The following is a 24537-nucleotide window of genomic DNA, read 5'->3' on the forward strand; positions in this document are numbered from 1 at the left end:
GGTGCCAGGTGCAGCCAGTGCTCTGCAGGAGTAACTGCTGCTGCGCAGCACGATGTCTGCTGTGACTGCCCCGCAGCCAGCACTGGCCTCTGCCCTCTCCCTGGCGCAGCCGCTTTGAGGCTGGGCCAGGCCTGTTCTGCACCAGTTTGTGATACGCTGTGGTGTGTCAGGCTACAAGCAGTAGCATTACACCGGTAGTAACAGTGGTGAAGGCAGCACTGCCTGCAGCAGCGCCTGCTCTGCTGGGTGAGCAGCAAAGGGCTCCCCAGCCACACGAGCTGGTGACTGCACAGCCCATTTCTCAGCAAAGGCTTCACCTGGAACAGGACAAAGCCTGCAGCATCACTGCTCCCTGCAGCTCCAGCAGGAACCCAGCAGGTGGACTGGGACACGCTGCACCCTTTATATATGGGACTTTAACCCTTATAGCTCCACTGCTACAGAACACGGTGGGGTTTTCTTCACCATAGAAGAGTTAATTAGAAAAGGCAAATAGATTGTCCCTGGCAAATGCCCAGAAGCAGATTCCCCATCGTTCCAGGGGCAGTTCCAGCGCTCAGCAGCTGTAACTGAGCTGCTTATAAAACCACATCTTTCAGCACAACGTTTGACAAGCTGAATTTATTGAAACACTGTTGCGGTGCTGAGCTGATGCAGCACTACAAGGACACACAGAACACGCTGCAGCCCTGGCCAACACATGCCACAGGTGCTGCTGCTCCCCACATGTCCCCCACAACCCCCAGGGGCAGCTTTCAGGTGACAGTCCCCGAGGGGCACACTCACAGTACCCATGGCAGATGCACCCTAACAGGGTCACCCATGCCACAGGAGCACAGCAGCACTACTGCAGGCGGTACTGGAGATCAAGAAGAAATGAGTTCCAGTTTTTAAAAGGAAGATTTATTTAACAAGTTTCACTTAGCGCAATACACCTAAAAAGGAAATCACAATACAATGAAAGATTAAATCAAGGCCTCAGAATTTTATACGAACACCAAGACCAAAATCCTAAAGTAGCCATATTGCATCTCAACATGTTTCCCCCATTAACTTAAAAAAAAAAAGCTTTAACATGCCTTACAGGATATTAAAAGAAATAAACTAGAACTAACATGCCAAATGTTCACTTAATTTCAGACACAGCTCCTATATTGTCTCTTTACAAAAAAGCATGTCTCTTTCAACATGTATTCAAAACAGTGTTGGATGTAATATGGTATAAGAGCAACATTTAACGTAATTCAAACAGCTTTAACCTAAATACGCTTACTGCTTAAATACACTCCTACAACAAAACTAACTTGAGAAACGCTCAAAATTGTTTAACAGTTATAGTCTTTACTCAACTTGGTTATTACATCCTAGATGAATGTTCATTTCTGTATGTTCAAAAATACTGAACCTGAAAGGTTTTAAAATAACAATCCTGAATTCACTTACAGTAAAGCATAAATCACAAGCTCGTATTGCAAAACTGTTAAACTTAGTTTTTTGTTTTTTTGTTTTTTAAAAAAGATGTGACCAAAAGTCAGCGATTGGTTACATTCCCCAGCCACCACTCATGTTGGACATGTTCGACATGCCGCCCATGCCGTTCACTCCCATGGACGCGCGGTTCCCGCTGCTGTAGTAGCTGCTGTTCATGGCGCCCTGGCTCCCGGGGTCTGGGGGGGAAACCGACAGCAGGTTCACAGCTGGTTCAGGCCGATTCGTAGCATCCTTCCCCCAACGCCTGTCCTTGCTGGGCCACCTCGTAAATACCGTCTACTGTGCCCAGTGCTGCAAAGTGTCAGTTTACAGCTCCATACCCAGAAAGTTTATTGCTTGTTCAATGAAAGAGCCAGCTCTGCCCTGCCCCCCTTCTGCATTCAGTGCTATCACCGCTCTGCCAAGCCAAGTGCACCCGGCCTCCCACATACCCTCCCCCCCCCCTTCCATACAGCATTTAAACTGCATTGCTCTCCAGCTTCCATACTAAGCAAAAAAAGCGATCCGAGTTAACAGAAGCCTGGCGACCGGCCTTTCCTACCCCTTTCAGAATAGTTTCCCACATTTACCCCCAGCTCCAAGTGCCTGCTTTAAAGTCTATTCCCCTTCCAGCTCTCCGTTAGTTCTAAAATTCCCCAACAGCCACATCTCTAACGCTCAGGGCCTGTGCTGCCCAGTCTGTAGCACGACCCTTCAACACCAGTAAACATGCTGCACTTGGCCCAGCTAAAACCAGTAAAGGAATGCTCTTACCATAGCCACTCATGCTGCTTTGACCACCATATCCTCCTCCGTAACCCCCGCTCAACTGCTGGTTAGCTGGACCACCATAACTGGATTGGCTTCCTTTTAAGTTAAGGATAAAGATGTTAAGAGCTCACCTGTCAACGTCCGCTCGTTATCAACACCCCCACCCCTCACGTGACTAACAGCCCCGCGCCCTGGCACTGGCTCACTCGCTCACCTAGGGAGCTTTCTGAAGTGTACAGGGAAGCAAGCTCCACAAAGCGGTCAGGGTTCTAAAGGCATCCCTGCCACCAAACAGCGACAAGAACATGAAGAAGTACAGCAAGTTCTTGTGACTCACTTCTGTCCGTTTTTACTTTTGCAGTTTCTGTGGACTACACGCGGCAGGATCAACCTGCTGTTATTAGAACGTACACCCCACAAGAGACTTGGGCTGGTGGTAAGTGACCCCACACGGGCCCGCTGCCCACGAGGAGTGCGTGACTCGTTATGGGAGTCCCTCACTGGTGCCCAGTCCTGACACACTCACTCCTGTTCCAGACTGGTTGTGCAGCACAGCAGTGCCGTGGCTCGCCATACAGGAGACCTCTACTTAAGCTTACTAACTACTGCTCTTCACCTCAACTTGACTGTACTCCCAACAAAACTGGTCTGTAGTTAAAAGTATCAGCATTAGACATCAAACATTTTATCATCAAAATGCTATAAAAACAGCAGTGTATCTGCACACACCCCCACCCCCCCACCCTCGAGAAACAAGCCCCCCACACACCCCCTCCCCCCCAAAAAACAACCACCACCTTAATCTCCAAAGAGCCAGACAAGCCAGGTATCAAGAAGTGTATCTGCTTTATAGACACAGTAGTGGCAGACATTCAGAAACGTGCTGCAAACACATTTTAGATTTTCAAGCAGTTTTCAAGTTTGCTAGAGCAACTCTTTCTCCAAATTCCAAGCAAGATTATTCCCTTGCCACCAAGGCCAGGTCACATGCCACAGATACACCCTCCATCACCAGACCATGTTCTGATCTCAAAACAAACAAAAAAAAAAAACCCAGAAGGGAGCAGGGGGAAGGAGAACAAAAGGACAGGCATCTCCCACTTCACTCTCGCACCTCCACCACACTCCCAGGAGCCACTCACCCCACCACGCACACCACATTCAGCACCACAGTTTATTCAACCTATTAACTGTTTGAATGTATTCCCAAAAGGTTTATATACCTGGCAATGTGCTAGTGTTCCAATCTTGGACTACCCCTTCCGATTCCTTGACTGTGTGATTAAGACAGAATGTTGGATTTCAGTTTTTATGCCAGGCATAGAATAAGCAGGAGCTGCATAAAATTAGCCAGCTTCGTTAAATATCAAGTGCTTGTTTAAAAGTGCATTAGACTGTTTACACATACCCATTGCTCCCATCATTTGACTGCCATAGGCACCACCACTTCCTCCTGCTGTAGAATTCAGGAAGAGTTCTACATATCTGTGTTCTGGAAGAAGAAAATTTTGCCATGAGAGCATTTCACACCAAACCCACAACAGCCCATCTCACTGCGAGCACAGCTGCAATAAAACCCTCAGCATTCCAGTTACAGTAGATGTAGTACGCTACACAGTGCTGTATTTTCCCTAAAGCCATGTATTCAGAACAGTCATACTTACGCATATTTGCTTTGTCTTTGGACATAGCAGCCACTGCATCCTCATGAGTAGCAAATTCAACATCTGCCTCTCCAGTTACTCTGCCATCTGGTCCAATTTCGATGTGTACTCTTACAGGGTTCAGAGGTGAGAAGAACTACACATGGAACAGTCACAGAGATTAAAACGCACCAATGCAACAGTTCAGTTTTACAGCAAGCCATTTTCTCTACGGGAACACTTGTCAACTGCACCGCAGTTGGCATGTCCAAAAATGATCACAGACTCTTAAAGCCATGCACTTAGGAGGAAGCAGATTTGGAACTCACGTTATAGATGTCATTCTCCGTAGCTCTGTAAGGCAGACCCCTCATGTGGACGCAGTGGCCAGTCGTGCTCTGGAAGGTGGATCCCCCGTCGCCGTATCTGTGGTCCGACATTCCTGCAGAGAAAAGAGTCCATTCTAGGTCTTTCAGATGTATTTTAGTTTCTTTTGAGATGTATTGTAAGTTCAGTTACTATTCCTATTAGAGAAATCTTACCTCTTCCAAATCTATCAGAACCAAAACCATAGCCATCATTATACCCATTGTAGTCATCATAACCTCCATAACCTATGAATAGATCGGACAACATGTTCATTTCAACTACAGAAATATCCAAATATACACAAACACACTGCAGACAACCAGTAACCACAAAGCCTCACTTCTTCCAGAAGCAATAAAGCCAAGGACACGTACAAACCAGGAGTTACAAAGCAGGGAAGACACTACCATGTCCAAGTGTTGCTGCTTCTCAGATGAGCAGCTCCCTCTTGGACTTCGTATACTTACCTCCCCCATAGGCTCCACGCCTCATTCTTTCCAAGCTACTTCCTCTACCAAGACTGTTATATCCCCGCGTAAGACCGGGTCTGTCGTAAGGACCGGGTCTCTGCATTGCCAGCAGCTTGCGTGGAGGGTCGTAGTGAGTGCGCACTTCCGCTCGACTACTCTTGAAGATCTCAATGTACCTAGAAGTGTTTCCACAGAGAGAAGTCAGTCTTTAATTCCTTCCACAAGTACCTCACAACTTCACATTAAAACAAGCCATTTAGTCATAGCCTTGAAACTGGCAGTGTATTTTAAGCCAGGTTTCTTTACGTTATGTATAGGCAATGACATACTATTATAAGCACTACATTACTTTCAAATCAGTGTATTTTCAAGAAATCACAATTACTGAAGGGTTTACATGCTCCTCATACTTCTTAGTATCCCAACCTTAAGGGTGGGGGAGCAATATTGATTTCCCCACCCTCCTCCCCCCAATTTAAAGTGTTAGTCAAAAAAAAAAAAAAAAAAATAGGAGGGACTGATGTCCACTCAACTCAGCACTGTTTTGCTCATGTGGCAATGTAAACAGAGGGTTAAAATTCCAGCCTCCACCAGGATTTTAACCCATCAGGACGCTACAAAAAGCTCTGCATGTGCTAGTGAACCCAGCCTATGCTTCAGTGATTCAGCGTAGGCAAAAAAGTGCATGCTTCAATGAAAAATAGTCACAAGTAAAATAGAATATAAAAACCCTTTGTGACAATTTCTTGAAAGCTATGCTTATTACGTTGAAGATTAATACAGTAAGTAAATTTGTTACATTTCAACTTATAAAACAAGTTTAGAAAGTATCACATTTTCTTATGGTAGTAAAAGTACTGTGCATGTCTTTAGAGCTAAAGGCATAATTGGTGCTATTTGAGAAGTTAAAGCCATAGTCTCTCAACTTTGTTGCTTTCAAGCTATCAGTTTTGCTCACCTCCGTCATCACCCAGCTTCCAAAGCACAACTTAAGCTTAGCCCAATTTTATCTTTTGGTTTTGGTAGATTCAAACAGTCTGTGCCATGCACACATTAGCAATACCATTACTTATCACCAAGTTAGAGACCAAGTATTTCTATTTGGACATTAACACTTTCAGAAGAGAGAATATGGATTTAATTGTTTACCATAAGAAAAGTGACATAGCCAACCAACCATCCATCCCCACCTGTGCCCTATTCTTTCCTTGTGTTTCTTTAGAGCCTTTTCAGCTATTTCCTGTGAAGCAAACTGCACGAAGGCCTCCCCCGTACTCCTCCCCTGGAAGTCCACCGGCAATGTTATCCCATTTGGCACGATTTCCAACCCTTCAACCCAAGGACAAATAACCCCAGTAGGGGGGCAATATTAACATCACAAGCCCAGTCATGAGTTTTTCTTATAGCTTTAAATACACCAGAATTTTAACACTTGTAAGTGAATGGTATGTTGATTCTAGAACACTAGAAGAAAAAGCATGTCAACAAAGAGATCCACGATCACATACCATTCAGTTTACATTCTTAACCCACCCTGCAGAGCTCAGAAACACTCTGAGTGTCAGGGACGACTCCTCAGATAAGGCATCTAATGCAGGGTGTGTTAAGAAGTTCATATATTATTACAAACCTCTTCAATTCTGTGAAAGTATTTAAGACGAACTTTTTAAGATAACTTAAAACACAGCAAGTTAAACAGCTTTATATATAACAATTATTTTTACTAGAAGTCACTCAGGTAAAATAATTAGTCTTATGCAAACATCAAGTTTCAGCATTAATTTTTTTATCTTTAGGAGTGCTTAATTAAGAAAAAATCATGAAGTAACTTCAAAAGTATTAGTTTCCAAACAGAAGAGGCACATTTTGTATATTAAGCACATTAACAGTTTTTTAAAGCTTGAATTACTTAACCATGTAAGAAACAACTTAAAAATGCACATGCTTAGGAATTGCTCTTGTTCACAATTATTACTGATTCAGAAAACCAAAAACAAGTGCTGAAGTTGTAAAATCTGAGTATTTCTACTGTATTTTAAACCAAGACAGTAAGCTCAATCATATCTTGTTATAGCAAAACATTCTAGCTAATTTTAACACTCACATTTAGAAATCTACTACTTTGAAAATACTAACAAGTTAAATCTTAGATAAATCAACAGATTTCATTCTTAGGCATTTATAATAGTATTCCAGTTCCTAAAACATACAACAGCTGCAAAAAAGTGAAAATGAGTCAATACAAGACATTATCTCTTCATCTCTAAAAAACTTAAGCTAAACATCAAGGGGCATTTTCCCCCCTAGGAAGTGTACGAGGGAAAAACTGTAACTTGGCTAGAGCTCAGCAGGTTGTGTTTTTCTGGAATCTTATTCAATACTAACTCTACATTTCTAAGAAACTGCAGGTACAACGCACGCCCTTCCTCAGATCCTGCTTCTTGCACTGAACCCAGAAGTTAAGGAGTGTTCAACATCCTTCACTGAACACCGTGAACCAGCTGAGACTGCGGGTGGAAATATCCTCCCAGCTGAAATGTTCGCTTTAATTTAGAAAGCAAGACACTTTATTTTCTGCTGTCCTCACTCGGAACAGTATGTCCCACTAAGTATAAATTAGAGCAGCTTTTAGAAGTTCTCTGTCATTTAACAAACAAGTACTTCAGGAATTGATCCCAGGTAACTAATGAAGAATCGCTTATTTACTGTTAATATCCATCAGTATCCTGTTGGAAGTACTACTGGGCAATCCGTGGTTGTTTGGGTTTTTTAGCATAGACCAATAGTGCTATAACTACTACTTTTATCCCACATACCTGAAAAAAACTGTACAATTTCTTCTTTACTACAGCCAAATGGGAGTCCTCTAAGACGTACAAAACCATCATTAGCCGTATCAGGGCTGTTGGGACCAGTATGCTTCAGAACCCAATCCATTTCAACGTTGTTTGACTTGAAAACTGTAAAAGGCACTTAGAATTAATGCATTCTGGAATATCTAAGTTTTAAAAGTCATTTGCCTTGAAACTAGCCAACTTATGATACACAAACAAGTCCATTTGTCCTTTCACATGCATTTTAAAAGAGACAGAAAAACAATTAACCAAAAACCCATCAAGCACAAACACATTTAATCAGCTACTAGACCAACTGAGTCAAACCTTCAACATATCTGTGTCCCATTGTTTCTCTGTCTTTTTTCAGTGCCAATTTCACATCCTCCTCAGATTCGAGTTCAGCAAATGCTTCTCCACTTGGTCTTCCCTCTCTGGTGTAGATGAAACGGATACCCAAAGCCCCGTTTAGAATTTTGCAATCTGAAAATGAAACAGGAATGCCAGGATTAGTTTCATTATTACAGGAACACTGTGCCTTTAAAAGGAGACAACTAACAACAACTATCAAAGCTATACCAAGAAGACAAAACCAGCAGTATTCTTGTGTTTAACTTTTCTAGTGACCAATAAACTAAGGGACTAAATAACTTACCCTTCCTGTGGAGTCTGAAGGTTAGAAAAACATTAAAGATAAATGCAAATTAGCTATCTACTTTCAAAGCTTTGCTGCCTCGAGTTGAACATGCAATCTGCTTTTGACTGTAACCAATTCCAGACTTCCTCATCAGCATGAAGCTAAGTAAGTAGTAGTAACAACCAGTCTAAGCTTAACTAACTAAATCCCAGCCAAGCTCAGTACCCCAAACTCCTGAGGCAGTTTTAACATTCTTTCTTCAGTGCCTGGAGATTTTAACTATCACCATTTATTACTGCAGGATGCTAATAATTTGGGGGAAGTACGCAACACACTATAAACATTTAACAGAAGGAGCCTATTAGGACAACCCCAAGGACTAAATTTATTTCAACCTAAAGTAAGAATTGTGAAGTTTCTTTGTAACAGAAGCTTTTCTTTTCTGGCTCCTCAAGAAGCCATAGCAGTTGTGGCTATACCAGCAACCTGCAGATCAAGCTCCTTTCTGCCTAGCTCCTGCTAGCAACAGCATAGCTTTCCATACCAGGTCCCAATTGAGGCACTTGTTGCACTAGAAACGTCACTAGCTACTGAAGCACCCCAGATGCTTTCTGGAACCACTCACTGCAACACTCCCACTGCCAGAGCGTGCCCAGGAGGAACCCAGACCTAACACAGCCCGGCCCCCTCTCCCAGGCTCCTACCCCCCCTCCCCATTCTGCTTACCTGAAAAGAACCTCTGCACCTCCTCTGTGGAGCAGGACCAAGGCAGCCCCCTGACCTTCACCACATATCCCTCGCTGCTCTCTGTGTTGAGCATCACGTTGGGGGTGAGGCTCGGCTCCGTCTCGGCTTCTGTGGTTGCTGGACAAGACCAGAAGAGGCCCTTTGAGACGCCACCCAGCACGGCCGCCACCCGCACCCCCTCAGAGCGCCCGGCGGCCCCCCTGGCCTGCGCCCACCCGCCCCCGAGCCTCCTCTACCTCGGACCGCGGCCCGCCTCACACACACGGAGCCGCTCCCGCCCGGCGCACGCCTGCCCGCCCCCGGCCCGCGCCCAGCCCCCGTCCCCGCACGCACACATGGTGGGGCTCCGCGGTGGTTCTAGGGCTCCGAGCCTGATCCGCTGTCCGGAGAGCGCCTAGTCCCAGTCAGGCGGCAGCGAGCGGGCGAGCCTGTGGCGAGAGCGCGCTAGGAAATGGCGGCGGGTACTCCCGCTTCCGCTGGGCCGGGCCTTCCGCCGCACAAAGAACCCCGGGCCCAGCCACCGCCCTGCAGGGCCCGCCGCCGCGCAGTTCCCCGCCGCCGCGCACAGCGCCCGCGGCCAGCAGGAGAGCGGCCGCCGAGGAGCCCGCCTGCCCGCCGGCTGCCGAGAGGGGCTGCGGCGTGGCCGAGAGCGGGGCGCGGCGCATGCGCGGCCACCCCGGCGGGCTCCCGCCGCGCCCCCGCGAGGCCCACCTGCGCATGCCCCGCAGCGCTCCGCCGCCCCGCCCGCGCCGCTCCCGCCGGGGTGCGCATGCGTCCTGCCTACTCTGCGTCCTGCCGCCCCCCCGCCCGCTGCTGCGCATGCGTCGCCTGCCTACCCCTCCGAACAAAGCCGCGGCGCCGGCTCCCGCGCACGGCGCGGGACGGGCCTGCGCGCATGCGCCTCTCAGCGCCGCACTGCGCATGCCCCGGAGGCCGCACGCGGCTCCCCCCTCCCCTCCTCCCGCCGGTGCCCGCGGGGGGGCCGGTGCCCGCCACCGACGCTTGCCCCCCCCGCACCAGCACGCCACGCGTTGCACGGAGAGCGAGGAGTCTGGCTGCACAGAGAGGTGTGTGGGAACTAGCACTTACCAGCTTCAAATGCTGACGCTACCCCACGTGAAACAATCTGCTCGCTTCGGTCACTGAAGCCTGGTGTGTTTGTAGGAGATGGGGAAAGAAGAGACACGGGTCACAATTATCATAAAAGAAAGGAAAATATAACTCCCTCCCATCTCCTCCAAACACACCAGACCTAACTAGATTTCACCCTGCATCTCATTATTTTAGAGGCAACAGGAGGTTACAGGAGTAACTACAGTAGCAAGACCTCAGAGAGTTGCACCCGTAAAGCACTGAACTATCATCTAAGAATCCTCCATCCCCTTCTTTATCCCCGAGAAGGACAAGCAGTTCATGTCTCAACTTGCCCACGCAGGTGGCAGAGAACCCACAGCAGGAGTCGAGCTGACTGTAAAGCCCCAGGCATGCCAACGCCGGCCCGGGAACTCGGGAGCCGGGAAACAGCGCTGCTCAGAGCGGTAGCGAACCCGTCAGCCATGCGCGTTTTCTTTCCAAATACCAAGCCTAAACGACAGCCCTAGGCTGAGCCATTTCGCTGACTGCAAAACTACGTGGCCTCAACTCTTGTATAACTACGCAAAATGCTTTGTGTAACAGGTACCAATCTGCGCCACTGTAACAACCATCTTCCCCCAAAGCCACAGGTTTTTGGGAAAAATGGATACTCTCAAGTTTATGCCCGTTATCAAGCAATACGGAGAACCAGTTTACGTCAATGCAAATTAAATCAGTAAATGGAACCGTCTGACGGTAACTTCCTCAACAAAGCAGCTCCGCACGATTTCACTCGCCAAGGGCCCATTTTGAAAGCCTCTGCAGGCAGGAGCCGAGCCGGGCCGAGCGGCCCGCAGCCCCCCGCGGCGGGGAGGAGCGGCGCCCCCGCCTCCTCCGGGCAGTGGGAGCGGCCATCCCGCCCCCCGGCTGGCGGGAGGTTTAAAGTGAGCGGGAGCAGCCGGAGCTCCGTGCTCCCGCTCAGGCGCCGCCATGTCCACCCCGGCCAAGCGGCACTGCCGCAGCCCCACCGGCTCCCTCGACTTCAGCTTCCAGAAGCGCCTCAAGAAGATTTCTATCGAAGGGAACATCGGTGAGCGCGGCAGCGGGGGAAGGAGGGAGGAGGCCGGGGTCCCGGGAGAGCGGGCACGGAGGGCGCTCCGGGTGCGGGACGGCCCGCCCAGCCCCGCAGGATAGCGGGGGCACCTCGGCGAGGGAGCGGCGGGGCCGCCGGGCCGAAACCCAGAAATAGGCGCCATGGAGGGGGAGGGGAGCCCCGCCGCCCCCGCCCGCGTTACAGGCCGCGGGGCCCCCGCCCGTGGCTAACCGCCGCCCGGGTGGGCTCGGAGGGGACAGCCGTGCTCTCCGGGCGGGCTCCGCCGACCACCCCTTCGCCTGCCGCGGGATGTGCGCGCGCGCGCTCGGCGCTCGAGTCTCGGGGCCGCGCCCCGCGCTCGGGCCCGCCGGCGCCAACCCGCCCGCCCTGCGCATGCGCGGCCGCTCTGCCCCGGCGCGCCCGGCCGCCCGCTCCTAAAATGGAGGCGCAGGCAAGCCGGCGGCGCGGCGCTTATCGCCCGCCCGGGCCGGGCGCGGCCCTCTGGCGCCGCAGATTACAGCCGCTTTCGCGGAAGGTGCCGCAACACGGGGCAGGCGGCCCCGGCCGGCCCTGGCCCAGCTCCGAGCGCCCCGAAGCGCGCCCGGGTGCGGTGCGCGCAGCGCCGCCACAGAGCCCGGCGGTGCCGCCCTGCGGGTGAGCCCGTCTCGCCTGCACCCCCCGCCAGCTTCTCGCATCTTCCGCAGCTGCGGGGAAGTCAACGTTTGTCAGGCTGCTGGAGAAACACAGTGACGAGTGGGAGGTCATCCCTGAACCCATCGCCAAGTGGTGCAACGTCCAAACAGCCGACAACGAGTACGAGGTAGGCGTGCTGGATTTGGGAAGCTTGGAGGGAGAGATGGGTCACCGGAGAAACTGCTGTGACCCACCAGGGAGCTGTGCCAAAACTCAGCTATACTTAGCCTGGAGCATCCCAGAGCCGTCCCCACTATGGTACCAGTTGGGCAGGCGCTCAGCAATGGTGAAGGCTACTCAGGAAGGCGCTATTGAATGCGGCCTCCCAATAACCCCCCTACTCTACAAAAATCACGTTGAAGTCTGAAACTCTGTGAATGCTCTATTCAAGACTACTATCAGCTGAGAAGCAAATGTTTATTCCTATCCCTAAGCATTTTCAAAAAAAAAAAAAGCCCATGAATTCTTACTTCAATATACCAGAACTCTAGATTAAGGAATAAAATCCTGCAAATATGCTAGTATTAACTTTCTCTCTTCTCCCCTAGGAGCTTTCAACATCTCAGAAGAACGGAGGAAATCTACTTAAAATGCTGTATGATAAACCCACAAGATGGGCTTACACATTTCAGACTTACGCTTGCTTGAGCAGAGTAAGAGCGCAATTAAAACCCATCTCAGCCAAGCTACATGAAGCAGAACATCCAGTGCAATTTTTTGAAAGATCTGTGTACAGTGACAGGTAATTAACTCTCAACACAACAAGACTTCAGATTTAACAACACCAGGTCTTTATGCTCAAAGACACACAGCTGGGGAAACACTTGATACTAAACTAGTATCTGCAAGGAGCAGGTTTGGTTCAGCAGGTGAGAGAGCAGGGTGGTATTAAGAAAGTAAGAGCAGGCAGCCATTTTTTCCAGTATCACAATTCTGACTCAAGAGAAATGTTTTAGTAGTTCACTTTGGTCATTCCTGGCATGACTGATGTCTTTCATTGCAGATACGTATTTGCTTCTAACCTGTTTGAGTCTGGAAACATTAATGAAACTGAGTGGACAATTTATCAGGACTGGCACATGTGGCTTTTGAATCAGTTTGAATCAGACCTAGAACTGGATGGCATGATCTACCTAAGAACCACACCTCAGGTACGTTCACTAAAGATGAAAATGTTTCAGCCCCAATTTCAGTTTCCAGGAGTTTAAGAGGGTACAAGAACTTAATTACAATACTTTCATGACTTAACACGGATTTAGCTCCCCCCACCCCAAGCGTAATGGGAAGCCTGTCAAATTCAGGTTTCAGAGACTGAATTAAAAACCCTCCCTTCTGAGCTACTATTTTGATGTCAGCAAACACTAGTTGCTGGCATCCACCACTCTCAGGAAGGATGCAAGACTGAAAAGACTTCTGAATCAGGTTTGACTTCCCAAACTAAAGATAATATTTCAATTTTAGCTAAAAGTGGCTCAAGTTTTTTTTAAATGAGTTAAGTCTAGAATAACTTATTTATGTTCAGCCAAGCATTTAAAATTAATGCTCGCTAATGTCTAGCATTAGTCCTTCCAATTTAAGGGCCACTTGATCTGTTTAGCTGATTTAGCCTTGTGATTAATGTCCAGACTTGTGTGTGCCTTTTTTCCACCCCCACCTCAGAAATGCAAGGAAAGGCTACAGATGAGGGGAAGAGAAGAGGAACAAGGAATTGAACTTGAGTATTTGGAAAACCTCCACAATAAACATGAAGCCTGGCTTTATGAAAGGACTATGAGGTATGAACCCATTTTCTGTAGATGAGTTTCACCTTACAGGAGGGCAAGCCTCTTTCCTACCTTATGTTAAAGTTCATTAGGGATAAATATAAGGTTTAAGTCTAGCATCACTGAGGCACAGTTATGGAAGGACTTCTCCTTAGACCCACCACTCCAGGTTCCTTGGCACAGAGGCTATTAGATTCTATGTAGAGGGAAGGTCATCTCTTGGCAGGGAAGTAAAAATTGCCAAGAGATGGAATTTCAAATTTAAAGCCTTTGTTAAGCATTGGCCTCAACTAGAAAGCTATGTAGCTCCCAACTCTAGAAAGGACATCAATGTTGTTAACTGGGAAGTACACAGGACAATAGGACACAGCTGAAGTGGTGTTCAGTGGCAGATCACACAAGTTACCTGCCAAGCAGCTTCCAGTGCCAATGCAAGGAAGGGCAAGGTCCCAACTACCTTTACACTGGTATGACTGTATTTCAACAAGGTTTAAATATTAATCCTAGTTGAAAAATAAACAATAATTCAGAAAGGCTTTTGGCAGGCACTGCTAACATACAAGAAACCCAGTTGGCAACTAAGTAAGCTTTGCATACCTTCCCCCCAACTTTCTTACTGACGGTTACTAGCTTACTCCCACCTAAGGAATCTCTAGGTAGAAAAGCAAGACTTTGAATTTTCCCCTAGAGGAGCCTGAAACACTCTGCCGAATGGTAAGCATAACAATTCCAGGAAAAAGTACATTATCAGTCACATCTTTCTCAAGTTTCACATAGGATGGCCCAAACACTTCAGGGAGACAAAAAGGCACTGCAGATTGTGGCATTTTCGGAGTGTTTACACTGTGTACTCATTCCAAACTTGTGAGCAAGCATTTCCTGTATTTTTCATAGAAACACACTTAGGTTTGCAAACAAGTTAAAGTGTTGTTCAGCACACTTTCAACACTGTAGAAATGCTTTCACACACAGGAAGGGAGGCTTAACTACTGCTTTAAGAGAACAATACATCAAATTTCACAAGTACTGCTCCCATCTGCTCCTAATCTGTAGCCAAAACGGCGGCCTTGCTTATCTCGGAGCCATTTTAAATGGCAGTCTTATAACCTGTTAAAGAGGTCATCCCCATGAAAGGAAGCTTTAAAACTGCATCTTAGTAAGTGGATTAGCAGTTAACTACAAGGGGGTGAGAGCCACCCAGCAAGTGATATTTAAAATAAAAATACTCCCTTTTCATCAAAGTCACATTCCTGACAACTGATTCCATACTAAAAAGAATTAAGAATAAGCCTAAACTATCTTCCCCCCCCTCCTACTTGTACAATAAAAATACATATTAAAAGGCCAAATTTGTAAAATACGTAAGTTATGGTGATACAACGTTGACTGTGTTATACAAGAGCAATTAAGGACAGACTTGGGTTTTACACAAGTCAGGGGCATCACCATTAGCATCTCGGGTGCACATGGCAATCTGAGTAAGGCTGCACTCTTAGAGTGACTTGGAAAGCAACTGAAGAGCTGGACTGTTTTCATACAGTGGCTTACATTGTTTTTACTAGCATTATGCTCTTCCATTTAACAGAGTTGATTTTGAGAACCTTAAAGAAATTCCCATCCTAGTTTTGGATGTTGATGAAGATTTTAAGAATGATAAGATTAAACAGGAGTATTTGATTGACCAGGTAAGTATTAAGTATTTCCTCATATCTGCTCTTCTGCAGTAACAGCAGTAAGTTATCAATTTACATTCTTAAAATTCATGAAGTGCTTGTTTGGGGTCAGGTAGAATCAGCCTCCTTCATAGGCTTAGTAAGTTACATGGCTGCAGAAAATGCTTTTTGTTTTCCTTAGAAAAAAGTAACTTAACCCCACCCCCTTAGCCTCATAATGCAAGGGAAAATTGGGTGTTTTTGAAGAAAGAGGAGGAATTGTGGGGGGTGCAAGTACACAGCAACTGGAGTAGTGAGACTACTCTGCCAATTCTGTGCTGCCATACAGTTCATTAAGTAGTTCACAGAATGATACTGTCCAATTTATGTCAGCCATGATGTCCTTAAACTCCTGCAGTCAGGTTAGCTATTTATGCTCCCTTGCATTCTAGGCTCTTCCTGGACAAAGCACAACACATCTTACAAATGTAGAGGGTGACTAAAGCTTGTACACAGTTCTAAATGCATTAAGTGACACTTTAGAGTTGGGAGGGAAAGTCAACAGCCATTTGAGGAAAGAAGGTGATAACAGGTCACTTGAGTCAAAATGATGTTTGCCAATTCCAGCTTAAGGCAAGACTTACTCTGGAAGTAAATGCCTGAAGAAGTTTTCCTGGTAGAGCAATGTGCTGTGTGCCCAGTCCGCGGGGGGGGGGAGCAACAAAAACCCCTGCCAGTACTTAAAAGGCACAAGGGATGCATGTCTAACCTGCCAAACAGAGCTTTAACGTAACTTATTCCACTTGCTGGGACACTTTAACCTTCTTTTCCCCCCACTGCCCCAACAAGACTGCTCTTGTAAGATGGAAGTGCCCTCCTATCAAACCATATAAACCATTTTCTCCATCTCGTTCTGGGTCATGAGTTTGAGATAGCTTGAAGAGTCATTCTTCAGTAAAGCCTAGTTCTCCCAATTAAACAGCTCTATATAAACTGGAGGGCAGCACGACGTTCCGTTGCGGAGGTGTTGTTGTTACAGCCTCGTGGAAACCAGCTATTAACAGCTTGAGAGTTATGAACCAAGACTACGCTCATCCATGCTCTCTCATTAACTTGCCCCACTGAAAGGCCATCAGCTCTATCTCCACCAAACTCCCTTCACCACCCAGCATACGAAAAGCTCAGCTTTCAGCTCACAATAGCGGGTACAGCACCATGCTGGAAGTGCTACCAAATCTCTGGCCTGTTTTTCAGTCAAGTAATGGAGGGAAACTTGCTTTTCTTTGACAAAGCAACATTCTGTAAAGCATTCCAGAAGCTACCTTTCGTAAGTGCTTTCTATTTTTGAGTAATTAAGTTATCTAAATTCTACCCCTAGTACAAAGTTAGAAATCATGGGTTCACAGCCATCTGCTATACTGCAAAGCATTTCAGGTCATGAATTGTATGACGAGGCAGAAGAGCATTGGAGCCTGTAACAAACCATTTGTTTCCCCCCCCAAAAAAAAGGAAAAGCCTAATGGATTTAGCTTTTGTTTTCATGCATGAAATATACGCGTTTTGTTTTTACAGGTCAAGTCTTTCCTGAGTTCCTAAGAAGATGAAAATTAATTTCCATGACAACTTCCTGAAGTTCAAGAGTTAAGCTTAAAAAAATCCATGTGTTCCTAAGACAGTTTAGCTGAATGCATTACCTGTATAGCTTATTTTAAGGCAGGATTGAAGCGCAAAATGTTTTGAGTTTGTTTGGGGTTTTTTTGCCTGCCTGACCTCCGTGTGTTTGATAGAATTTTCTGTATAGTTAAAAATGTGGCGTGTTCCGAAACGTACTGTGTATATTCTCTGCCGTTTAATAAAGGTTTTTAAGCTAATAGTGACTAACTATTAATATTAACAACGGAGGAGCGAGCCGGCTGCCCGCGGCCGGCAGCCCAGCAGATAGCAGGCGCTGGGCAGGGCTGTTTTGCAATAACTGGCATCGTTCACCATTTTAAGACGAGGCTGTTATGGCGTCCGGAGACCTTTACTTTCAACTTCTGCTTTATTACGGCTGTTTGCACGGGCTTTGCGCTACGTAAGGGCGGACGTTACCGCAGCCGCAAGGGTTACACCTGGAACAAACTGCAGTTTACGCGCACCTTTGTTGACTCCCCCCCAGCAGCGCGGTACCGGCAGGGAGGGGGCGGCGCGGCCCCGGCCACCCCCCCCTCCCCCGATCCCCGCCCGCCCCGAGGCCGCCACGACGCACGCGGCGGGGGGGGAGGGGAGCAGCGCACGCGGCCGAGCCAAGCCCCCGCCGTCAGGGCCACCCTGCCCGGGGCCCCGGCAGCGCGGGGCCCCCCCCCCCCCCACTGGCCACCCCCGCCAGCAGGGCGCCGAGGCGGGGGCCCGGCGGCGCCGGGACCCGGATCGGGCGGGCCTAGTCGCCCCTCCCCCACCCGCTGCGGCCCGGCCGCCCCACCCCCACCCGCTTCCCCCTCAAGACACCCGCCTCCCCCACGGGCCCCCCCGCTCGCCGCCGGGCCTTACCCAAGCCGGGGATCTCGCCCTCGGTCTCCTCGGTGTGACAAGGATCCATCTTGGCCGCGCCTTCCCCACGGGGGCCGGGAGAGCACAAAGCTGGGTGGGGGCGCTCGGGCGCTGCGCGAACGGAAACAAAAGCTCAGCGGCCGCCGCAGGGGCGCTCCAGACAAGGCGGATCGCGGCTTTTCGGTCGCTTTTTCCCCACTCCCGCAGAGGATGAGGCCCGATGAAGCTGCCGGCCTGCCCGGGCCCACCTCGCCTACTGCTCCTTCTGCGCAGCGCCCTCCGCCCCCTATAAATACCCGCCGGCCGCGCTGCGCAGCGCCCTGACGTCACGGCGCGCCCGCCCCTGCTCCTGCCCCGGCCGCCAGCCAATGGCAGCGCGACAACTTGAACCAGCCAGTCACGTCCGGCCGCCGCGGGGGGGGGGCAGGAGCGCGGCCGCCGTGGGGGGTCCCGCCGCGGCCGCACCGGGGGGCGCTCACCGCCCCCGCCCCGGGGCCCGGCCCGGCCTGCCCGCCCCCGGCCCGGCCTGCCCGCCCCCGGCCCGGCCTCACCCCCCCCCCGGCCCGGCCCGGCCTCACACCCCCCCCCGCCTTCGCCTGTTTTTCTACACCAGCCCCAAACATGGCGGCGGCTTTGTCCCTCCTCCCCCCCCCACCCCCTCCCCGCCGCGCCGGTGGCGCCCCGTCCCCGCTCGCCCCCCCTCAGCACCCTCGCTCACGGCGGGCTGCGGCCGCGGAGCTCCGGCGGCCAGCGGGGATCGGCGGCTCCGCGCACTGCAGCAGCGCCCGCCGCCGTCAGGTGCGCCGGGCTCCGCCTCCCGCGGCCGCGGGGGGGGGGACGGGACGGACGCGGCAGGACACGGCAGGGCGTGGGCCCCCTCCCGCCGGGCGGCCTGGCCGGGCCTGCCCCGGGGAGCGGGCCGCAGGCTTTGTGCGGCGCCGCAGGCCGCACCGGGGGGGGGGCGGGTCACGCTGCGCTGGCGGCCCCGAGGCGGCGGGTCAAGGAGCGAGGCGCCGCGGCGGGATGGCGGCGGGAAGGGCCTGCCCCGGCGCCGCGCTCCGCGGGGCTGCTGGCAGCGGCCGCCAGCCGCCAGCCCTGCTCCGCCGCACCGCGCTCGGGGGCGGGTAGGGGCACTCGCCGGATCCCCGGCTCCCTGGCAGGGCCCCGGGCAGGGCCGCACTCCTGCCTGCCCGCTGCTCCCCGCGCCTGGCCCGGCCCAGCCCCTCCGCAGCGCGCCGGTACAAAGAACCATTAGCTGGAAGAACTTTAGATTAAAATAGCTGTAAGGGAGCCAGCGCGATTGAATAAATAAGCGGTGACCTTAGGACTGTGGAGGTGCGGCATCTATTCACAGCTTTGTTACTGACCCAGCAGTTAGCGTCAAGCAAATCCCTCTGCTAATCCCTCTTGAAGCCTTTGCATTTCCAGCAGTATGGTAATTATATTTTTTCTCTCCTTATAATGTATATTAATAATCATACACTGGGGTACGTTTACTACACATAATTTTATTAGTCTGATTGGTCTTTTTAGTCCCCATTACCGCATTTGAATAATGACGGAAATGGGTTGTCTGTTGTTTATGCATCAAGGTCCACGTGACTTCATGGCTTTGAAGTGGGCTGTACCCTGAATTCTTGCTATCTAATTTTCAGTGATAAATAAAGCCTGGTTCACCCAACATTTTCTTGATCGTGTGTTTATTGCAGTCAAGCAGCATTCTGATGGAAGTTTTCCCTTTAGAGGTCTGTTAGCAAATTAAAATCATCCTGTGTTCACACTGGCAAGAAGTTCTGCTGCGTGCATATTCCTCCAGCGTTAGAAGAAAGATCACATGACTTTTTTGCAAAGATGTAATTGCTATTCAGCGTCAGCAAAATACCTGCCTGCCTTGAAACTTGACACATCAACAGGAAGTTGGGTACAGCCAATTCCAGGGGAAGAATGTGACTCTGAGCAGCAAACAAAGACATAAATAGTTATCAGAAGAGTCACTATTAGCCAACATATATGCAGTGTTTGAAAGATGAAAATAATTCACAATTCAAGTGGAGTTATGGTTAACAGCAGCAGCCCTGTTCCTCCGGGGCCACCTCTGGGAAATGCTTTTGCAGGGAAGGGTAGCCCTGTGGTGTGTCAGCACTCAAAAAGGATGAGATGGGGAATAAAAATCTTGCTGGAAACATCTGGTGCAGGACTTCATCAGGTTTCCTGAGCAAGGAAACAACTATGTACGTATGTATTTTACACATGTAAACTTCAGGTCTCAATTCTGAGACTTCTAGGACTCCAGCATTGTCAATTTACCTGGCTTTTTTCGTTTATGGTGCCAGCCTGACACCTGTACCTTCCCCGCCAGCAGCCACAGCTGAACGGTAGTGTGTCTGTCAGCACGTCTGTCAGCAACTCACACTGCAGCTTCAGGTACTTGTTGTTCTCTGAAAGGGCTTTGTTCTACTTCAGTTTCACTGGCCTGTTCCTGCAAAGAGGAAAGGCACACCTGCTGCCCAGACTGCTGGGGACAGGAGCTGCTCTCATTTTCCCACTTGCATTCCTAGAAGATAAATTTCTCCTTGTTCAAGTCAGCCTGGGGAGGGCTGTAATCTAAGCCGAGCCCAGCCTGCTGCATTTCGTAGTCCACCTGGTAGAAAATGGGCAAAGAGGTGGCCTCCTGGGTAGAAGTCTGCTGGAGACATTATTTGTCAGAGGGTCAGTCCATCCCTGTGCAAGGTCCCCAGATTCCCTCAGCTATATTGTGGCTGTATATCTGCTACAGTGTTGCTATATTGTAGCTGTATTTCTGCTACAATGTTGCTATATTGTGGGACTATTTTGGCTACAATGTTGCTATATTGTGGCTATGTGTCTGCTACAATGTTGCTATATTGTGGCTATATCTCTGCTACAATGTTGCTAGTGTTGCTAGAGCTCTGCTACAGTGTTGCTATATTGTGGCTACGTCTCTGCTATGCTGCGGTGAGCGGGCTGGGAGCAGAGACCCACAGCAGCACAGCATGAGCATCAGCCCCATCTGCAACGACACGTGTAAGGTGTTAAGCTGGACCAGAGTACAGCTCTTCCTTGAAGCCTGCTACCTGCTCAGGATATTCCTGTTTGGCACCAGCCATAAATCTGTGTTAGCTTGCTTAAGTTTCTTTCTTGGGCAAGAAAATAATAAAGAAAATCTGCAGCTCTAGTTCAAAGGGTTTTATAGGCATCTAAGCATATGGACACACTTTGCATGTCTGGAAGTGATGCAGGTGCTGATTTCTAAGCAGGTTTTGGAGGTGATATTCCAATGCAGAAAATAATCACCAATAATTCTTTTAGCGTCAGAATTTGCAATTTCAGGGAGAACCATGCTCAGAATTTAAGTAGCCACTCTGAAAAGATGACAGAACTCATTATCCATCATCCTGACCCCACCGCTTTATGCACCTTCTCTTTCTCTTTCCTACCCAGATGTCATCCGTTTGTTCTGCCTCCGTCATAAGCTTCATCCTTCGTGCCTCAGCTATGCATGTTGCATGTTCCTCCCATTTGTATATAAACATGTATAATTCAGAATCTCATAGTTAATCTGCAAACCTGATGAACTCTCAACAAATACTGCTGGTAGCTGACTTGCTTTATCATCTGAGGTCTGGAAACGGGGAATGTATGGAAGTCTTATACTACCAATGCTTTGTAGGTTTCTCTGTATGTGTGACATCCAGTCAAAAGCTCTAGAATTCAGTTAGAACCTTTCTGTCACTATATATAGCTTTAGAAACAGCCTCTAGCTGTGATGCTGTGACAAATACAAGCTCAATAATGCTATTAAATATGCATGGTGTGTTCTACCATATTAGATAACATGGCCATGTTCATCACCTGCTAATGCTGCCAGTTCACAGCTTTGCTAATGCAGCCCTCCCTCTCACTTTTGCTTTGGCCAATTTAAGAGGCTTTTTGTTGACAGTTCACCTTTACTTTCTTCCTTTCCACCTTTTAATCTTTATTCATCACTCTGAAAATGATGGTCTGCAGCAGGGACTGGGCAGAGCTCATGTTTCCCAGCTTTCCTAGGCTGTAGTTCACTAAGAAGCCAAGCTGGTCTGGAAACCAGTTGGAGAGGTTGATAGCCACTGCTTTAGTGAAAAGCAGATACTCAAGTTCCTGCTCCTCTCCGAGGCCACTGCTGCCCTGTTTTAATTTATCACCCTTCCCTTTATACCACCAGCTTATCCACAGGCTGTGCTCACCATCCTTTGTCACTGCAAAAATGGAATAATTGCCTCTGTTCTGCTCCCTCAGTGATCACATCCTCTAGGGGCTCAGGAGTTCACCCGTCTGATCTTTTTCTGTTCGTTAGTGTAACTCAGGCCTGTTACCATTTTGGTTTTGCAGCATTCTGATTATGGCAGTTGGCAGAATACCATTTGCTTTTTACCGATACAGCTAGCTGCCACGCTGCGAATGCAGTTACAGCAGTGGAAGAGGTGTCGTTTGCCAGCATCCTTTAGGTAACGGCATGTTTTGCCTAAGCCTGAGCTAGGTGGGCATGAGTCAGCTCTGATCCAGAAGCCATCTGGCCGTGCAGTGCTGTTCTGAGCTCATCAGGCTGCTCTCTGAGAAGGTTTCTTCGCTCAGGCAGAACATTTACAGCTCTTTGGCAGCTCAGCCCTGTACCCGCCAGGAGAGAGGGCGTGTGTCCATTTGCATCCCTTGCAACGAGCCTGCTGCATTCCTCACACCCTCCCAGAAGGAGCATGAGCTGTAAAGCTGTAAATACTTTACGGCGGGGTGACTGGGTCCAGTCTTGGGAGAGCATGCTGCAGTATCTGTATCGGGGCAGATAACGCTTTGCCTGAGCTCTTGTTATTCTAGCCACCTGTGTTCATGAAATGGAGCCTATTTTAGCCACTCGCCAGCTGCAGGCTCAGGAGCAGACACCACAGCAGCTCACTGGTTTCATTCTTGCTTACATGACGATCCTGACTCTCACGCCCTGCAGATAATGTTGCCTTCCCTGTTTGGGGTCACCCAGCCCTCTCTTGTCACTTAGTGCGATGTCAATGCGATGCAGCTGATGCACCTGCTCTTCTACTTGCTCACTCCAGGAGTGCTCTGTGAGTCCTAAGCTCTGACCCTACTTCTGCTCTTCATACCCAACGTCTGCCTTTAGCTCTTAGACCCTGGAAATCCCTGAGCACAGCCAGGCACAACATCAGTGAGGGCTGGAGCTGGGCATGCACTTTCCTAAGCTACCACAGCAAATGTGCAAGTTTTCCGTTGGAGGGAGGGCATTCCCAAAAGGGCATGTTAAGCCCTGTCTACCTTGTACAAAAAGTGGCTCTGCCTGTACCAGGGCAAAGGTGAATTCTTAGTGCCCTCTTGTAGGCAATAATTGCTGGGAGGTATAGAACTGGTGGAGATGAGGCAAATTATAACCTTGGAGCATGAATTTTCCTAGCCTCCCTGTCTGGATCAGCTAACATATAAAGTGGCAGATAGCTTTGATCTTGCTTGGATTTTACCCTGCTGTCTGACCAAGGAATAGTTTTCACTGCACAGGGCTGTGGGAGTTGGATAACTAAGTTGGATAAGGGAGTATCTGCCTGCGGGCAGGGGCTGCTCTCACAGGCCTGTCTGACTCCATCCACGGCTGCATCTCTTCATCCACAGTGTGGCGTTCCAGCCAGACATGATGCTGTCAAATCACAAGTGTGACACAGGTCACCCACAGTCACACTCTTCACCCCAGGCCATCTCAGCATCTCCAGTGAGGGCTGTGCTCTTGCACCTACACCCTCCGACTCCCCCTGAGCAAAGCATTCCTTCCTCTGATCTTGCCCTGTCACACACCCAGCAGATCCCTGTCCATATGTGTACGTGGATCAAGAGGATTCCGGATCTTACTACCCATTATGTTCTTCTCAGTTTTGGCATTGATGGACACACAGTTCAAAACAACGTTCCGCAAGCAGGAGAGCACCAAAATGCAGCAATATTGACAGCGAGGCCTCTGCAGACTCAGCACATAAAATGGGTCACTACTGTGGTTATTTCAGTTACACAACTCCAGCATGCTTGCCTTTCTTTCTCCTTGCCTTTCAAGTCACTTGCATGTAAACAAGTGAAACTAAGACAAGGGGGTAACAAAATCAGGGTGAGGAACTGAGAGGGGAAAGGAAAGGGCCCCGCAGTACTGGTCTGGAGGCTAGCATCCTCACAGCTCCAGCCAGCTGGTTCCCCAGAACTCTGATCCTGAAGCTGCGGTAGGAATAAAGACCCATTGAGAAGTCTGGCTCCAAATTAGCATTTGAATTCCCTTGTAGTCTGTTGTCAGATGGGCAGGAGGTGGGTGCTAGTCTCCGTCTCTCTCGGTACTGATACACAAAGGTGGCTTTAAAAGGTCCTTATTTTTCTGAGGGAAAGAAATGCGTTGCTCGAACTATGGACACTTTGTGTTTTCCTTTTTTTTTTTCTCTTTCCCCTCTCTCTCACTCCTCTGTTTCACCCCCTTTCCTGGATCAGGCTGAGCCGTAGATAGACATGTCTGGGTATTGTTAGCCCTGTCTGACCTACTTCTTTCCCTCCCTTTGGCCCCTTGTGTTATGGATGATGGTGCTATGGAAACCTGGGTGACATGCCAGTGCCACAAATCCAGGGCCACCAGCTGCACCCTCCTCCCCCAGCCCCACAGGAGCTTCCCTCCAAAACACAACCCTAAAGAAAGTTACCAGTGCTGCTTCCAGGGGAAATTCAAGGGTGTGCTCCATCCGGCCCACCAAGCCATGCTCCAGAGGG

At 49.3% G+C, this 24537-nt stretch overlaps 2 protein-coding genes across 12 annotated transcripts; one reads left to right on the forward strand and one right to left on the reverse strand.

Moving 5' to 3' along the window:
- Positions 1 to 881: 881 nt before the first annotated feature.
- On the reverse strand, positions 882 to 19383 carry HNRNPH1 (heterogeneous nuclear ribonucleoprotein H1). 11 transcript variants are annotated; one of them, XM_037397234.1, is made up of 15 exons: positions 18454 to 19376; positions 17746 to 17856; positions 10031 to 10090; positions 8921 to 9058; positions 7885 to 8040; positions 7540 to 7683; positions 5914 to 6052; positions 4721 to 4899; positions 4427 to 4498; positions 4214 to 4347; positions 3906 to 4041; positions 3650 to 3733; positions 3465 to 3515; positions 2245 to 2337; positions 882 to 1770 (listed from the first exon to the last, which is right to left on the reverse strand). In XM_037397234.1, exons 1-15 carry the CDS (start codon positions 18995 to 18997, stop codon positions 1703 to 1705), a joined length of 2109 nt encoding a protein of 702 aa, XP_037253131.1. In that variant the 5' UTR covers positions 18998 to 19376; the 3' UTR covers positions 882 to 1702. The 11 variants fall into 11 exon arrangements, with proteins under 11 accessions (XP_037253131.1, XP_037253129.1, XP_037253126.1 ...); XM_037397232.1 differs by having other exon boundaries at positions 882 to 1782; XM_037397229.1 differs by having other exon boundaries at positions 882 to 1667; positions 18454 to 19366.
- On the forward strand, positions 10116 to 17087 carry LOC119152248 (deoxycytidine kinase 1-like). The gene is made up of 7 exons (XM_037397244.1): positions 10116 to 11105; positions 11813 to 11928; positions 12350 to 12543; positions 12805 to 12952; positions 13461 to 13576; positions 15150 to 15249; positions 16789 to 17087. Exons 1-7 carry the CDS (start codon positions 11006 to 11008, stop codon positions 16810 to 16812), a joined length of 798 nt encoding a protein of 265 aa, XP_037253141.1. The 5' UTR covers positions 10116 to 11005; the 3' UTR covers positions 16813 to 17087.
- Positions 19384 to 24537: the final 5154 nt, after the last annotated feature.

This window comes from Falco rusticolus, chromosome 8 (assembly GCF_015220075.1).
Source record: "Falco rusticolus isolate bFalRus1 chromosome 8, bFalRus1.pri, whole genome shotgun sequence".
NCBI lineage: Eukaryota > Metazoa > Chordata > Aves > Falconiformes > Falconidae > Falco > Falco rusticolus.